General features: G+C 39.1%; 1 protein-coding gene across 1 annotated transcript in view; it reads left to right on the top strand.

Annotated features, from left to right (window-relative positions):
- HECW2 (HECT, C2 and WW domain containing E3 ubiquitin protein ligase 2) overlaps positions 1 to 13,872 on the top strand; it is a 129,271-nt gene that overhangs the window by 18,786 nt on the left and 96,613 nt on the right. The window contains exon 6 of the mRNA XM_082841909.1: positions 6,479 to 6,664. Within this exon, the coding sequence (XP_082698035.1) occupies positions 6,479 to 6,664 (186 nt within the window). The remainder of the gene's footprint in view (positions 1 to 6,478; positions 6,665 to 13,872) is intronic.

Here is a 13,872-nt window from a genome sequence, read left to right as displayed (position 1 = left end):
ATCTCATTGTGGTTTTGACTTGCATTTCTCTGATGATTAGTGATGTTGAGCATCCTTTCTTGTGCCTGTTAGCTATCTGTATGTATTCTTTGGAAAAATGTTTTTGAGTCTTCTTCCCAATTTTTAATTGTGTTGTTCGTTTTTTTGATATTGAGTTATATAAGCTGTTTATATATTTTGGATATTAATCCCTTGTTAGTCATATTATTTGTAAATATTTTGTCCCATTTAGTAGGTTGTCTTTTGTTTTGTTGATGGTTTCCTTTGCTGTGCAAAAGTTTTTAAGCTTAATTAGGTCCCATTTGTTTATTTTTGCTTTTATTTCTTTTGCCTTAGGAGACAGATCCAAAAAATATATATTACCATGATTTATGTGAAAGAGTGTTTTGCCTCTGTTCTCTTCTAGGAGTTTTATGGTTTCAAGTCTTACATTTAAGTCTTTAATCCATTTTGAGTTTATTTTTGTATGTGGTATGAGGAAATGTTCTAATCTCATTCTTTTACATGTAGCTGTCAAGTTTTCCCAGCACCACTTATTAAAGAGACTGTCTTTTCTCCATTGCATATTCTTGCCTCCTTTGTCATAGATTAATTGACCCAAGGTGTGTGGGTTTATTTCTGGGCTCTCTATTCTGTTCCATTGCTCTGTGTGTCTGTTTTTGTTCCAGTACCAGTCTGTTTTGATTACTGTAGCTTTGTGTATAGTCTGAAGTCAGGGAGGATGATACCTCCAGCTTTGTTCTTTTTTCTCAAGATTGCTTTGGCAATTCATGGTCTTTTGTGGTTCCATATAAATTTTAGGGTTTTTTGTTCTAGTTCTATGAAAAATGTCATGGGTATTTCATAGGGATTGCATTAAATCTGTAGATTGCTTTGGGTAGCATGGACATTTTAACAATATTAATTCTTCCAATCCAAGGATGCAGAAGATCTTTCCATTTCTATGTATTTTCAGTTTCCTTCATCAGTCTTTCATAGTTTTCAGAGTATAAGTCTTTCACCTTCTTGGTTACGTTTAGTCTTAGGTATTTTATTCTTTTTCATGTGATTTTAAACAGATTTTTTTTTTGTTTTCTTTTTCTGTTAGTTCATTGTTAGCGTATAGAAAAGCAACAGATTTCTGTATTTTAATCTTGTATCATACAACTTTGCTGAATTCATTTATTAGTTCTAATAGTTTTTTGGTGGATACCTAATCATATTTATTGAAAAGAACAAAATTAAGTAGATATATAGGTGTCATAACTCTAAAGGAAAACTTGAGGAATAAAATATTGGGATTTTTTTTTTTTTCTGTTTTTGCGTGGTTGTTGCTTTAAGATATATTCTACTGCCCTCTTCTGGTTGTGATCAGATTGCTTCCAAAATTGTCTTGATAAACCATTTCTCCTGATAATTCAAGATTTAATTATTAGTGTCATGTCTTTTATAGTTGGTATGACTGTGTTTGTCTAATAATTGTCATACATAAATACATTTCATTATACGCAACTGAATAATGTTTCCAACATACATGGCAAATAATTATTACTTCTGCTTTTAATAAACTCTCTAGAAATACATTAATTCCATCTTATACACTCCTTACTACTTAATGAAGAAAAATATTGCTCCAAAATACTTAAATATATTCTTATAAGACAGAAATTCCCGCTATTGCAAGGTAGATGAGTTGATAGTTTAGTTTTGTCAATAAGTTCAGTTTTCCCTCCATTTTACTCTTTAGCTAGATGAGAAAAATGTAAAATCCCTTATGATTAAAAATATTGTGAAACACCTGCTTAAGACAAGACTGTTTCCATATCCCAGCATATATCTTATGGAAACAATGTTACTTGATGTTGTTCATGATAAATTTTGTTTAGTGAATAATATATACAGATGCTCATATCTGCTCCCTTGTGAGCCTTTGTATACATTTGCTATGATGATGTGGCAGTGATGATGATGTGGCAGTGATGATATTTTCCAAGCATGAAATCAGAATACCTGTTCTTGATGAAGGATTTCTGGAATATGGAAGATAGATTTTCTTTAGCAGTAATGTATCAATACTTACCTGTGTTACTGAAAAGAACAGATTTATAGTAAATCAAGACTTGGCCAGGTAATCCTGGGCATATGATCACCATAACACTTAAAAAAAAAAACTGCCAAAAAAAGAAAAGAGGTTTGATTATTACTTGCATTGATTGCAATTAATTGATTGATAAGTTGGTTGATGGATAAGAACTGAGTGTTCACATACAATTTTCTTATTCTGTTGCCGAATGGCAGTAACGTTCCCCTCGGCTCATCTCAATATTTTTCACTCATCTCAATATTTTTCACTTCTAACACCTCAAGCACTTAACCAAACAAAACATGTCAAGCTCTAAGGAGTGTTATTTTAACAAAATTCCACAAAGAAATTCAGTTCATAATCAGTTGATCATTCATCCAACCATGGAGTGTTTATTTCTTTACTAGGGAGATAAGACAAGAAACAACTAAGAGGATTGGGAAAGAGAGTTTTGGATTAGAGAAGCGATGATCAAAATGGACATTTTAAATCACATCAAAGGACAAGAAAACTTTACACCCTTCAGGGTTCATTTAAAGGGGCTCTGTCTACTGTTAACAGTTGCCAACTTGCCTTACTGCTTGTGAGTCCACATGCAGCAGCTTCCCAGGTGAGATCGTTCTGTGCATTATAATGAGACTGCTATGAAATAGGTCCATTTGCCCTTTCCTAATCTACTTTTGTTTCAGATAGAAGATCAGATCCCTTTACTGCATATTTTCCCTATAAGACCAAAACAAAACAACAACTCAAACACAGAAAAGGATCCCTTTCCAGTTAGACCCACTGAACCCCAGAGGGCGAATAAAGATGCCTGAAGACGAAGCTCTTTCAACCTAATCCCACCTGTTTAGTATTTCTCAACTCTTTGGACTGTTCTCATTCTTAGCTCTGCTAGTTCTATCAGTGTGTTTCAGTATTTTCACTGCTACTGTGGCCTCTGTTTCCCAAGCTCTACTTTCTGCCTCCAGTGAACCCCTTCCTCCCACCTCCCCCTATAATTTTCCTTCTCTATCCCTTTGAGTGATCAGGCTGTGCTCATCTCTGTATCCTCAGGGTTTAGCACAGGGCTTAGCACATAATTAGTGAGAGATTATGAGACGCTTCTTCCCTTAACAGAAAGTGGGATGCTCCCCCAAGATCTTCAACGACTGAAAGTAGAAGACAGTTTTAGTACTATAATTCATCTGTTAGAATGTAGTTATGATAGGTATAATCCCTTATATATTCTTGTACTTACTTCCACTCTATATTTTTACAGTGATTTTTACCTCTTCAAAGCACTTTTACATCCTTTGTTCCACTGGATTTCAATCCCACATGCCTATGAAGAAATCAGGGCAGTTGCTATTATCCTGTCTTATAGTTGAGCAAATTGAGGCAGAGAGTAAATTACTTTCTTTGTCTCTGTCCATGAGCTGTGACTAGAATCCTCACCATAGTTCTGTATGAACTGGAGTATAAATATCTTTTCTGAACAAAATTACTCAGAAAGGATATTTATATTTCAGATCATATATATGTATCTATATATATAAAATATATATTTTAAAACAATACTATACATATTGAATAAACATATAAAATATATATTTAAAAATAGAATAAACATGTATATATAAGCGTAGACTTGTATAAATGTTATACATACATATAAACATGTATAAATAAACATATACATGTAAATAAGTATGTATGTAGTTTCTTATAGACATGTAGCAGTCTAGAGGGATGTTCCTGTTTGCCTTATGTGTTTTAAATAGACCCTAGTAGTCATGTGCATATTATTCAGACTTGAAAAAGCTGTGGTTCTAAAGGTTGTTTGCTGGTTAGTGATGAGAGAAATCTTCCTTACACTTAATTTACTTTGGTAGATGCTTTTTGCAAAGAGCAGTTGAACTTGGCACTGTATTACACATCTCATTGAGTGGAGAGGAGGAAGATGAAAGGACATAATTAATTATAAGACCAGCCTTAAGACTCCTGTGCTTAAAGAGCTGTCCAACCCCAGGGAGTTGCTTCGTGCCTGAGGCTGGAGTGGGTTCCTTCACCTAATCACCACTGCTTGCCCTAATGAAGTTCTGCTGCTTTTCTTTAGCGAGTGAGGAGCATTTCTGGTGCTCTAAATAAAGAATCAGGATGTGGCCTCTTATTTTAATGGGCGGAAGGAGAAGGAAGGGTGACAGGACATACACCTGTTTAGAAGACAGCTAATGAAATGATTTATCTGACAGAATTATCCTGCAATAATTTGTCCCCAAGGAGACTTATTAGGGAGTATGACTTGCACGTTCGTTACTATCGCCATCACAGAAGCTAGTGTGGTCTCTGGCCTCTATGCTTGTAATGGCTTCTGTGAAAATATATCAGCACCATGGAGCCAAATGCAGAAAACAGATGCCTTGCTGATTGGACGTAAGACTCCAAGGAAGGGTCAGCCACAGGCTAAACTGTGAGTTAGCTAACGTTTGTCTCTGACACCCTCCAACTTCTTTTATTAGTCTCCTTCTCTGCTTTCATGGTATCATTTTCTTCTTCTCTCGTGCTCTCTAATTGCCCAGAGCCCCTGCATGGGCCTGCCTGCTTTGGTAGTGCTCTGTGCTCTGAACCTCATAATTTCTCACAGCCATCAAACCTCCTCTCATTTAGACTGTCAGGTTGAAATGTGACCTCAAAATATTTTCTACTCAGGTGTACTAAGGAACTAGTACACTAATATTTGAGGACTGTTTAATGTGGCTGGCCTTCCCTCCCTTCCTCCCTCCCTCCCTCCCTCCCTTCCTTCCTCCCTTCCTTCCATTTTGATAGAGGAAAAATATTCTAATGCAAAGCAAAAAGTATATAATGACAGGGAATCAATCAGAATAACGGTAGAAAAGTTACTTTATGTAGTTTAGGTTATACATCAATAACGGTGACCAAAAAATCTCAGTGGCTTAAGCCAGCAAAGGTTTGTTTCTCATTCCAAATTGGGCTGTCAGGGTTCTCTGATCCCTGTAGTCCTTCAGAGACCCAGGAACCCAGACTGGGAAACAGCCACCATTTCAAACATGGCCGGTTGCTGTGCTCACTGTACCAAAGAAAAGAAAGCTCTAGAGGGACTCCCATCGGCAATAAATGCTTTGACCTGGACATGACACATCCTGAGGGACCCTGGAAAGACAGGAGCATTGTTGACTGTCCTCATACTCATTTATCTTTTATCCTCAATAACCAGCACAGTAAATGTTTATTAAAGTGAAATGATTTCCAGGGATTCTGGTTTCTTTTGGGTTTGCCTTGGTCTGTCTAAAAGGAAATAAATAACAGAACCCATGAAGTAAAGCCTGAAGGCCTCCAGACTTAGTCTGGTGTCCCTGGGACACTAAAGATAAGAGGAATCCAAAGCCCTTTGAATCTACGTGAGAAGAATAGCATTCCAAGAGAGATCATTCACGGTTGGTCAATTTCATGAATATCACGTTTCTTCTGATGACTTAAGGAAATAGCTCTATACAGTTATTCCTTTTCTACTGCTTGGCACATGGTATTGTGCATTGAATATTTGTTGCCTGACTCATATGCAGACAGCCCATGGTCCTTTTTTGGCCTCTTTAAGTATCATGAGATACTTTTACAAAACAATCACTTTTTTGTATGTGCTGGTATAATGGAGTTTTATTAAATGTGTATTTCAGTCATGTAAATTTAGCCATATATATGTGTATTTGTCTGTGTGTGTGTGTGTGTGTGTGTGTGTGTGTGTGTGTGTACACACACAGGAAAAAGAGAGAGAGAAAGAAAAAAAAAATACTGAGTTATACAGTCCAGGTAGTTCTGCCTGCCATTCCATTTACTGAGATTATGCCTCCAAGCAAGAGTGAGATGAAAAACTCCAGTCTACTCTGGTCTCAGTTAAATATGACGCTCAGTGAGAACAACTCAGCCCATTGCATGTACTTCTGATATTCAAATATATGGCCAAGCAGTTTTTCATACAACTTGGCTCCTAAATGTACGCCAGCTGCTTCATTGGCACTCACCCATAGAGCCAATGATCTGTTCCTGTGCCGGAGGAAACGATGGCTGTATTGGGGCTCACTGTGAGGTGGCATGTTTGCCTCCAGCATGGTGTGATTTCGACTGTGTGGGTTTTGCCTAAAACCAACTTTAGGATCTTACATCGCCTGTAGAATGAGACTCGACAGCATTCTCGTTCCTTAGAAAACTAGAATCATTAGTGAAGACTCCCTGATTTTCTGTAGTCTATTTTATTTTGATCAAAATTATTTTGCTTTATCTGCTGTTTCCATGTGTGGGTCTCGAGTTACATTGAAGCCTGTACACTATTCCAAAGATTAAATATGCCCATGGGAGTATATATGTTACTTTTGTATGTCCCAAAGCAGATTAACATTGTTTTTCCATCCCCTCCAGAGTGCCTACCGCATGTTTACAAACAACACGTGTTTGAAGCACATGATCACCAAAGTCCGGCGGGACACCCACCACTTTGAACGCTACCAGCATAACCGGGACCTTGTGGGATTCCTCAACATGTTTGCAAACAAACAACTGGAGCTGCCGAGGGGCTGGGAAATGAAACATGATCATCAGGGCAAGGTAACTTGCGGGAGTTGCCATGGGGAAGCCTCCGTGTGACTGTGGGCTGCTTGTGGCTTTGGCACTGGGCCCTACCCTTCAAGTGAGGGCTAAAAGCCCTGCGTGACCTGGTTCAAGGGAAACCTGGACAAGCAGGTTGTTTGATACCATAAACCATTGCTACACTCTTCTGAAGTAGTGTATGCAGTGGATGGCTGTGAGGGCACTTGTTGGGCAAAACACTCACTTCCCCTGGATTTTCTTTGAATTGTAATCTCTCACCATTTTCTACTGATTAGAGAAGAGGTTTCTTAGGCAACAACACTTCCTCCTTCTAGCTATACAGCTTGTGCTGTGGGTAGTTGAATACAAGTTGCGGCATTGTTTGGAGAAAGTGGCTAGGAGGTTGCTAAGCAACAGCGCAAGGTGTGTCTGTGACACCGTCAGGGTTTGGGCCTCAGTCTTGTTGATTCAGAACCCTGGTTTTGTTAGCACATTAAAACAAGATTCACAGATTGATGAATTTATGATGAGAAATACGTAACTCTCACACAGGCCGGGTAACCACATCCGTACTTCCGTCTTCGACGGATGAACCAGAAAGCTGGCTTGTAATCAGGAGGTTGTTATATAAGTAAGAAATCAGAATGAGAAAGTTAGTAATTCTTATAAGGTGTTTCTCAGCTAAGATTTTATTTATTAACTCTCGTTCAGCACCTACTATGAGCCATGAACTGTTTAAGCCCTTTCTATGTTTAAGCTCTTCTCAACAGCTCTGTAAGGCAGTACTGTTATTATTATTGCTATTTACATATAAAGGATCCCAGGTCCAGAATGGTTCAGTGACTTGCCCAGTGTCATAGAAGTGAGCAGTGTCTGAGCTGGGCTGTAATCCAGGCAGTCTGTTTCCAGGGTCCATGCTCTTAACCACCACAGCATGCTCTCCAAGTATTGAGTAACCAACCTCAATTTCCCTATCTATAAAAAGGCTTGAAATATGTGACTTGTAGGGTGGGGAGGATTAAATTGACAAGATATTTACAATAACTATGCTTGACTTTTTCATTCAACAAATATTTATTGAGTACCTGTGCAAAACAGCTAAGCCAACTACTCCATGGAACTGCCATTCTGATGGAAAGAGATGGGCAATGGACAGATAGGTAAATACATAGCATGCCAAGAGCTGATTAAAGCTATGATTTAAAAGAAAGCAGGAGATGGGGTCTAGAGAAAGGCAGGAGTGGAGGGTTATTTTATAGAGGGTGGCTGGGGAAGGCCTCACAGATAAGGCACTACATGCACACAGACTTGAACGAAGTGAGAAGTAAACCATATCAGGGAAGAGCATTCAAGGTGAATGGAATGTGGAAAGTACTCAATAAATGCCGTTCTCCCCCAAAGTACCCTCTGGCAATAATACCACAGTAGCATCTTACTCATCCTGAACTCAGCTTCCAGCAATCTTATCTAAGAACTTATAAGCAGTCAAATTAGATATTACAAAGTACATGTATGTATTTTGCATGGGAGGAGCCCTCAGACTTTCATTGAAACTATTGACTTGATTTCTGTAAATTTTTTTTAGTAAACCTCTAATTCCCAGCCTAGAGGAGATTAGAAGTGGCAAGCATGAAGTAGAACAGATGAAAGAGAATGGATTTGTGATTAGGTCCCTGGACCACAGATAGAATGGCGTTGTATCAGAGTCAGGTGGGCATGGCAGGGAAGTCTTTCCAGGACACTAGGAGCTGCACGCGGGGACCCTTGGCACTTCCTGTGCTCTCTCCTTCCAGAGGAGGATGTCACTTTGCTGGTGCTGATTCTGGGTCAACAGCCTGAGAGCCCAGTGTTTGTAAACATTCTAACTAAATGGAAGGGCACAGGTGGTCCAAGAAAGGACTTTGGAAAATATTGATGGTATTATACCTGCATATAAAAGAGCATTAGCAGACGAAGAATTCAGCTCTGTTCTCAACTCTGACAGTATTTTTCCTGGTGTCATGAGGAGCTATACTCATTAGAGAACCATAGCTCCAGGGAAACCCAAGTTGAGATAATGCTGCATGTATTTCTGCTCTTTATAGGGACTTAACTTGAGATAATGCTGCATGTATTTCTGCTCTTTATAGCGACTTAACTTGCTAAGTCATTTTGTATCCTTAGCTAAAGGGAATCGGGAACTTATGCAGACATGGAAGGGGAGGTTCCTTTCTTGCCAGTCACAACTTGTCAGACATGCTTCAGGAGAGAGCGTCTTATAAATAACACCTGAACCTCGAGAAAAGTTTAAGTTAAACTTAGGATGCTATTTGAGTTACAATGTATTCTTAAGAACAAATTCTGTCTCATAGCTTTTATAAAGTTTCGATAGTTAAACAGAGGTAAACATTATCTCGGCTGTGTGGGTAACATAACCATCCATCTTATTCCCTGGGGGTTTGGATTCATTTGGGGTTTCAGCCTGAAGTTGTGAGCATTGTAAAGAGCCCTGGATGTGGGCTGGTAGATAGCTGACCTCACAGTCTGTTGGTGGCTTTGCATTTGCATACTGTGTGGCATGAAAGATGTGGAAAGACCCCTGGCCTTGTGGACAAAATGGATTATCAGACAGGCCTGAAAGATTATCACTTTAGCCTGATTCTTCTGCTTTGTGCATTTGGACTTTAATAAGATTTTTAGCTAAGCTGGGTACCTTAATGAAAGCAGGTGTATCTCCCTGTGCTTCTCCCCTATCCTTCCTGTATAAACGATTGGCCTCCAATGAACTAAAATAGCTTAAAAGAACATTTGGGAAAGGCTCTTGCCATGTCTGTATTTGGCTATGCTGCTTTTGATTGTACTTTAAAAGTCATGGCTCCCATCCTCCAGGCAGTTAATAGGTTTTCTTCCAGCCAGAAATTTTAGCTCCCCTTTTTAATGAATAGCTTTACCTCCAGAACATTTAAAGGGAGTAAACTTTTTGCCCCATTTAATATAACATCGAAAGCTATTAAATACTACGAGTTTTTTTTTTTCCCCTCAGTGATGATTGATTTCTAGAATTGACATGGAGTAGGATGGCCAAATCCTCACCTGCATGAAAAGAAATGGTTCTTAAGAGGAACGTTGTCAAACTTAGCTGCTCAGGCTTGTGATATTTGTCCCCATGTTGTCTTCTCAAGTGCAACATCTTCCTTTTGTGTTTTCATTTGTTTTGCCATTCAACACACTTCTGAATGCCTACTATGTACATGCCACTGTGATAACAATGATACAAGCTAACAGTGTAGCATTATGTAGTATGTAGCATTGGCTGTGTGCTACCCATGTTATAAGCACTTAGATTAATTCCTTCCCTACTCACAGCAGCCTTGTACATAACTGCTATTTTTACCCATATTTTCTAGAAGAGGAAACTGAAGCATAGCATGGCAAATTTACCGAGGTCCTACAATTAGTACGTGACAGAATTGGATTTGACTCAAGACATCCAGCTCCAGGGTCTGTGCTTTTACCCTGCCTCTCACCAGTGAGGAGGGTGAATGCATATCTTCTAGCAATTACAGTGAAGGTGCTCTGGGAGCCTGTGGTAGGGTCTCCTACCATAGTTGAGGGGGTGGGGGCTTTTAGACACATCACTGAAGGGCAGCATATTGGGTGGGTTGCTCTTGGCTCTCCAGGCATAAGCGACTCCCCATAGAGTCTCCCTTGCACTGTTTTATGACAGCTATCCCCATCTGTCTCATGGTATAGTTGTTAACTTATTTTATTATCTTCTAAAGCAGATGATCCCCTTCTTGAGAGTTATTCTGTTTATTGTTTAATTACCCCCTTAAACCCCAGTGCCATTCATATAGAAGATTCTCAAAACAAGTTTGATGAATGAATGAAACTTGTCACCTGTAGATTCCTGGTTATTCAGTGATGTCTGCTTTGGACAAATGAAGAAGCTTCCAGGCTCTCTCCTCAGTGCCACTCCCTCCTCCTGTGCTCTCACCAGAAGTAGCTCCTAAGATTCGCCTGATTTGACCTCTCTTAATGCATATGTTGTCTTGGATTTTTCGTATTACCTGTTTGAACAAGGTAGTGATTATGCTTGTACCACACTTTAGCTGTCTTCAGTTTTGGAAGAGACTTTTTTTTTTCTAATTACTTAAGGCCAAAGGTTTAAATTGGGTGAGATTTCACAATTTTTTTTTTTGAGAGTTCTAGAGTGAAAAATGTCCTTGACTTACATAAAAGAAGTAAAGTATTTTTTTTAATTGACTATTAGTTGAAGAGTAAGAACAGAATATCAGGCCTTACTAGGTAAGATGAGGATGATGAAGATAATGACAGTGACAATGGTGTTAATGATGATACCTGCATTTATTAAGCTTATACCATGTGCCAGGCACTGTACTAGGTACTTTTTCATCAATTATCTTATTTAGACCTCATGGAAGTTTATGAGGTGGGTATTATTATTATTATTATCTACATTTTATTGAAATTTAGAGATGTTAACTAATGTGTGTATTAGCAAGTAAGTGAGGAATTCAGGATTCTAACTCTAGGAGTTAGACTCTTAACTGCTACACTCTATTGGGAGAGATTGTCTTTGGAAATGAGAGATATTTTATCATTCCAAGGAAGAAGAGTTCCTATCCAGGTACTGGGGTTACTGGTATACTTCAAGGCTGAGTCATACATACATACATACATATAGGTTTTGATTAGATCATAGGTAGTTTACTAGAGGACACCTCACCAGAAACACATGCATGACTTCATGCTCAAATACCATAGAGTCCTTATGCTAGGGACGCAGAGAATAATGGAAAGGAATGAAATTCACATATATTGTTGACTAATTAGATGCCAGGTTCTATGATAGGATAATATATTAGCTCATTTAACTTTCACAATAATCCTATGGAATAGGTTTTGCTATAGATGAGGAAACCAATGCTCAAAGAGGTTAAGTGTGCAAGTAAACTCTTGTATACAGATCCATGTCTTTCTGTATCCAAATCCTGTAATAATTTTCCTGTGCAAGGTTAGTCTAGACCTCACTGGCCACTAGCCATCTAACTGACTTGGGATACATCATTTAAATTTCCTAGGTCTGACTTTCTTTATCTCTACAAATGAATAGAATAGGTTGATCATCGTTTGATGTGCTTATTGGTCATTTGTATATCTTCTTTGGAAAAATGTTTATACAAAGAGTTGCCACATGATCCAGCAATTCCACAGTTACGTATATACCCAAGAGAAATGAAAATGTGCTTCCAAACAAAAACTTGTACACAACTATTCACAGTAGCGTTGTTCAAAATAGCCAGAGGGTAGAAACAACCCAAATGTCCGTCAACTGATAAATGAATGTGGTAGATCCATACAGTGGAATACTGTATAACAATACAAAGGAATGAAATACTGATACAGTATGGTAAACCTTGAAAATATTTGCTGAGTAAAAGAAACTGGTCACAAAATATCACACACTATTCCATTTATATGAAATGTCCAGAATATGCAAATCTATGGAGATAGAAAGTAGATTCGTGGTTTCCTTGGGTTGGAGATGGGATGGGGAGTGAATGCTAATAGGTATGTGGTTTCATTTGGAGAAGAGAATGTTCTAAAATTATATTATGGTGATAGTTGCACAATCCTGTATATATACTAAAAACAGTGGATTATATACTTTAAATGGGGGAATTGTATAGTGTCTGAGTTATATCTCAGTAAAGCTGTTTAAAAAATTAATAGGTTAAATTAGAGGAAGACTAAGTTTCCCTTTTTAATTCCTAGATTTTATAGATCTTTGATTCTTCAGTCTTAAAGATTAGATGATACAGTTCCAAACTGGATTTGACATCAAATATGTAATGCTTTTCTTTCTACTTTTAATTACATTTGGAAAGGTATCTTGTTCAGAATTCCACACTACATTTTAATCAGTATTTTGTTCCATTACTTGATTTCCTTAATCATTTTGATTTTGGGAATTAACCCACATTTTATTTTATGCAGGATAGTCCTCATGAGACTGTGATCAATATCTACGTGTACATATTTGTTGTACCTAAGGTCTAGGATTTTAAACTAACATACAGGACACATTTTGACTTGCCTTATTTGAAACAAAACATATAAGCAAAGAAAGTAGGCCAGTAGAGAAAGAAAATCTCTTCTTACTTCTTATTGCATAATTCTTAAATGTTTGTACACTCTCAGGACTGTGAAAATCAAGGGTATTTTGGGATCTGAGTTACATTGTTGATACAAACTTTTTATATTTATGCAAGAAATATGTGTCGGGGCTTCCCTGGTGGCGCAGTGGTTGAGAGTCCGCCTGCCGATGCAGGGGACACGGGTTCGTGCCCCGGTCTGGGAAGATCCCACATGCCACAGAGCGGCTGGGCCCGTGAGCCATGGCCGCTGAGCCTGCGCGTCCGGAGCCTGTGTTCCGCAACGGGAGAGGCCACAACAGTGAGAGGCCCGTGTACCGCAAAAAAAAAAAAAAAAAAAAAGAAATATGTATCAGTAGTATTAAAATGTGACTTGGTTAAAATGCTTCTGGTTCTTGGCTAGGTTTGATCATTAGTATGTGTTCATGGGGATAATATATCTGGTAGACGAATATGAGTTTTAATAAGGAAAACCAAATGTTACTTAACCTAGGAGTGTTTTTTCTTTCTTCATTTTTAAAAATTCTTTCCTCCTTTGCTCCTTTCTTTCCTCCCTCCCTCCCTCCCTCCCTCCTACCCTACCTCCCCCCTCCCCTCCCTCCCCTCCCCCCTCCCTTCCTCCCCTCCCTCCCTCCCCGTCCCCCTCCCTTCCTCCTCCCTCCCTTCCTCCCCCCTCCCTTCCTCCCTTCCCTCCCTCCCTTCCCTCCCTCCTTCCCTCCCTCCCTCCCTTCCTCCCTTCCCTTTTTTTTTTTTTTTTTTTTTTTAATGGTACGCGGGCCTCTCACTGTTGTGGCCTCTCCCGTTGCGGAGCACAGGCTCCGGACGCGCAGGCTCAGCGGCCATGGCTCACGGGCCCAGCCGCTCTGCAGCACGTGGGATCTTCCCGGACCGGGCCATGGACCCGTGTCCCCTGCATCGGCAGGCAGACTCTCAACCACTGAGCCACCAGGGGAGCCCCCTTCTCATTTTTAATTTGGAGGATTTGAGGAAATTATGCTGCTGTGGATCAGGATTCCTGGATCCATCGCTGTCTTTCTGATCTAACTTCTACAAACCTCAGTTTTCTCT

The sequence above is a fragment of the Leucopleurus acutus genome (assembly GCF_964270905.1).
Source record: "Leucopleurus acutus genome assembly, chromosome: 6".
Lineage (NCBI taxonomy): Eukaryota > Metazoa > Chordata > Mammalia > Artiodactyla > Delphinidae > Leucopleurus > Leucopleurus acutus.
This window is presented reverse-complemented; position numbering and strand designations above follow the sequence as displayed.